Source organism: Brachionichthys hirsutus, chromosome 5 (assembly GCF_040956055.1).
Source record: "Brachionichthys hirsutus isolate HB-005 chromosome 5, CSIRO-AGI_Bhir_v1, whole genome shotgun sequence".
Lineage (NCBI taxonomy): Eukaryota > Metazoa > Chordata > Actinopteri > Lophiiformes > Brachionichthyidae > Brachionichthys > Brachionichthys hirsutus.
In genome coordinates this window covers 9,728,907-9,732,790 of record NC_090901.1, presented here as the reverse complement: position 1 = coordinate 9,732,790, position 3,884 = coordinate 9,728,907, and the positions used below count along the sequence as shown (strand labels likewise).

General features: G+C 44.2%; 1 protein-coding gene across 1 annotated transcript; it reads right to left on the bottom strand.

Moving 5' to 3' along the window:
- Window positions 1-884: 884 nt before the first annotated feature.
- On the bottom strand, window positions 885-2,576 carry LOC137894288 (hepatic and glial cell adhesion molecule-like). The gene has a single exon (XM_068739766.1). It carries the CDS (start codon window positions 2,574-2,576, stop codon window positions 1,563-1,565), a length of 1,014 nt encoding a protein of 337 aa, XP_068595867.1. The 3' UTR covers window positions 885-1,562.
- Window positions 2,577-3,884: the final 1,308 nt, after the last annotated feature.

Genomic DNA, 3,884 nt, shown 5'->3' with positions numbered 1-3,884 from the left:
CCAGCTTTGCTGTCAAATCCCCGTTGGCTGGACCGAAACTTCAGCGTCCGTAAAAGAGAGCAGGAGAGGAGCAAGGCCTCACAAAAGATGACATTGGTTTGTAAGTTTTAGGCGATGGCGCTCAGGGGGATTCCATTATGTGGCTGTCACACAGCATTATGCCAGACAGCGAACGCTTTCATGTGTGGATTACCATTTAGCCATCAGAGATAATACATATTTGTTTTAGCTAATCCTTTCCTCCATTGACTTTTTTCCCCTTTAATCACTTCTTGCAAGTAAGCAGATTTTAAGGAGTCTGAGAATGCTAGAATGTAAAAAGCTGAAATTAAAGGCTTGCTGTTTGTTTTCCATATAAATATGGGATGCAAGATAATTTCTGACAACTTGATTCCTTTCAAACGTGAACATGTGTAGATATAAAATCCAATTACTCAATTGCAGCAAAGCCAGTTTGTGAAATATGTGTAGCTCAAGACTTCATATCTGATGAAAATGAGAATAAATCAGTGGAGAAAACCTGCATCGCAGAATGAAGAGGTCAAACTATGTTAACAGTATTAGTTTTGTTTTTCATCAATCAATATTAGATCAAGCTAATGTGCAGATTTTTTTTTATTAATAGGCAATAATATCTATTTTGAAGTCATATTCCGATGAAAATATTAAAAAAAAAAAATGAATCAATAAAAGTATCCAAAGCCTGATGTAATTTATTTCTCACTACCTTTGACCACAACTGCTGTCCCTCAAAAAAACATCCCAGTCATCCAGACTGCCACAAGATTCTACATCTTGTGAAGAACCCAAAAAGCACGACAGGAGAAGGGAATCCAGAAACGTAACTTTAATGTTCCATCACAGGTAGTCGGTCACAACCAGCGGACAAATCAGGATAGGGGCAGGCAATAAGACAAGTTCCAGGAAACAGGCAGAGTTCACACACCAGGTAATCAAACAGAGCCGGAGGAGCAGGCAAACAGACAAAAATCCACAAAACAAGCAGGGTGTGAATCAGAATCAGGACTAGAGTGCTGGAGAGTAGGAACCGATAATCTGGCAGAGGACTGAGCAGACTACAAATGCAGTGTGGCTGATGAGGAGATGAGCAGCAGGTGTCCAGAGCAGCACAGGTGATGTGGATGAGCTGATGACGGGCGTGGCAGGCAGCGTAGCGAGAGTAGAGCAGGAGGCTCCGGCCGGGTTCCTGACAATTACGTTGTCCTTCATTTTCAGTTGATCTCAGACACATCCTGGTTTTGTAAAGAGAGGAAGCGCAGGAAATACGTGTAGATGCGGCACTGAAATTACTCTAAGATTATTGTTTGAAAAATATTGATTACAAACTAGAGGGTCAGCGTTTCTATAAAACTATTCAGCCCCTCAAATAAAGCTCATTGGTGGGCCCAGCGATTAAAGTGTTGCACCCATCCATATTGAAATGTCCATACTCCCCACCAGCCTTTAATTCCATACGAGCTTAATAATTAAAGGGGAAATCAGACTTTTTTTTGTGACATCTGTCTAAACACAGCGTTTCAGTTCCACTTCTTCCTGCGCTTTCAGACGTTTGGCGCGTAGGGGCTCTTCGTCCTCGGCTTTGGTACCGGTGATGCTTGCCGTCCTTCGGCGGATGCGGTTAAAAGCTGTTGCTTGCTTTCGGTCTGTGCTTCAGGCTGTGAAACATTCTTATAGCAGGATCTGGGCGAAGGCTCGGGAACCAGCGGAGGAGACTCAGTCGTGTGCATAGTTTCGTACTCTGTGCTGATGTGCTCAGGCTCTTGCTTTCCTACAGAAAGCACCCTGAGCTCCTCGTTATCCCTGCTTCCCATTTGGGTCTTGTTGCAGCCGTAGCGGCAACATAACATAATGATAGCGGTGAGCAAAATCAGAATCACACCTGTTCCCCCTACAAGCACTGCCAGAACGGATTTGGATGCAAAACAAAGCAGAGCTGCTGGGGGTGGATTGTTGCAGGTTGGACTAACGGTGTCGCTCTTCTCCTTGCTGATTTTATTTTCCACGCTGCAGGTGAGATCTCTCTCCCCTTTTAACTGTGCCAGCGATATGCTCGGTTGTTGTCTCGTTTCAGCTGTTAGGGTCTTTCCATCCAGCTCCCATGAGAATACCAAACCGCAAGGATTAGCTACATAGCAATTAAGATTAACAGCACTCGACTTGACATCACAGTTATAAGTGAGTTTAGGCTTTGATACCTTGTCCATCAAACAGAGGCGACCGGTCCATGTTTTCGCCAGCGTGCCGTTGGGATGCAACAAATTGGCTTGGTAAGACCCCGCACTTGAGAACTGTAGGTTCTTCAACAAAAGAGACCCAGTTGCGTTGATGTCCGTTGGCTTTCCAGCTGAGATCCTGCCTTGCTGCCTGTAGAAAATTATGGAGGAATTATGTGTCCATCTCAACATGTGAGAGCTACTCAGTTCCTCGTAGACAAAAGGCAGAGTCAGGCTCTGACCGACAGCAGCGTAGAGTTCACAGGCATCCTCGTTTGCTGCTGAGAGGTCGATGAAGCCGGCGCCAACGATTACACCAAATGTGGCGACCAACCACGCCATTAAACAGAAAACGTAAACGCTGAGGTATCCTTGAAAAGAATCACTTCGGTCCTTATTCTGACCTGTGGGATTTTTGAAAGCTGGTCGGGAAGCAGTCCTGTTGAATTGAGCTACGTCTGCAATCCAGATTAGAACTCACAAGGCTTAAAAAGAAGCCAATCTTCAGAAGGAAGTAAGCTCTGGTGGAAAGTCTACTCTCAGTTCCCCCCACGACGACGCAAAAGCAACTCGTCATGGCTATGTGGCAACACTGTTCCAGTCACATGAATGCACAGGAATAGATTTAGAAATGCCTCATCTGTCAGTCACTCCCAAATCAATTGTAGTTGGAAAAAAAAACTTAAAAAACGGTGATCAGGGTTTTCCGATCCGTGTCAGGACTAGAGACCCAAAGGCAAATCAATTACAATCGAGCCAGTCTTAATCAAGAATCAATAAAAATATTAGAAAGGGGATTAAGTTAGGTTCAGAATAACGTGTTTGTATTTGATGCGTTCTCTCTCTCATCATGATGGAAAGAAAGAATCCAAAAAAAGATTTGAGACTGAGATCCTGCGCTTTGACGGCAGACTTGGTCAAAACGAGTCGACTTTTGTCTCAGACCACGGTGGAGGATTTGGAAGACGCTGACATGACATTTTCATGTGTGCTACAAACAGTGTAGTTTTTTTTTCTTTTAATAAAGTAAAAAAAAATACAGGAATTTTCAAAAGAATTCTAAGATTTATCAGCAACATACTTCCCTGCTGGCCTCTGCATTATTTATCCTGGTTATTGGATTTTTGCCTGTGCGAGAGGAATGATTTGATATTTTCTTTATTGGTTGAGGCAGGGCTCTCTTTCTTGATAAAGCGGCTGAATAATAAGAGTCCATCACCCCCTTCATTAAAATCTGACAGGAATTCTTTTGCTCTCGTGCCTCAACAGAGGATTCTGCCATATCGTATTTTGACCCCCTTCGGCTCAGTGGCTTTTATCCAAGCCTCCTATTGTGGCCACAAGTGGAATCCAAGACAAGGATGCAGACCACAGGCATGTTTTGGTGCTAAAAAAAAAGGATTTTATTTTCAGCGGGAGTGAGGATGAGGGGATGATGGCGAGGAGCGAGATCCAGGAAGACAGCGAAGGGCGGTCCATGGATCTGTCAAGCATGAGGGGGAATTACTGAATCCATAAACCGGAGCTTTGAAGTGTGCATACCAGAGAGTTATAGGGACAATCTGGCAAAGAGCACTGGGACAGCATGGGAAGACACGCTCTGGACCAATGGATGATGGGAAGCCTGTAGAATGGGAGGAGCGATGAGCT

What these genes read in the sequence shown, in the direction of transcription:
- LOC137894288 (XM_068739766.1), bottom strand. Translation starts at nt 2,576, where the DNA reads ATGGCGTGGTTGGTCGCCACATTTGGTGTAATCGTTGGCGCCGGCTTC.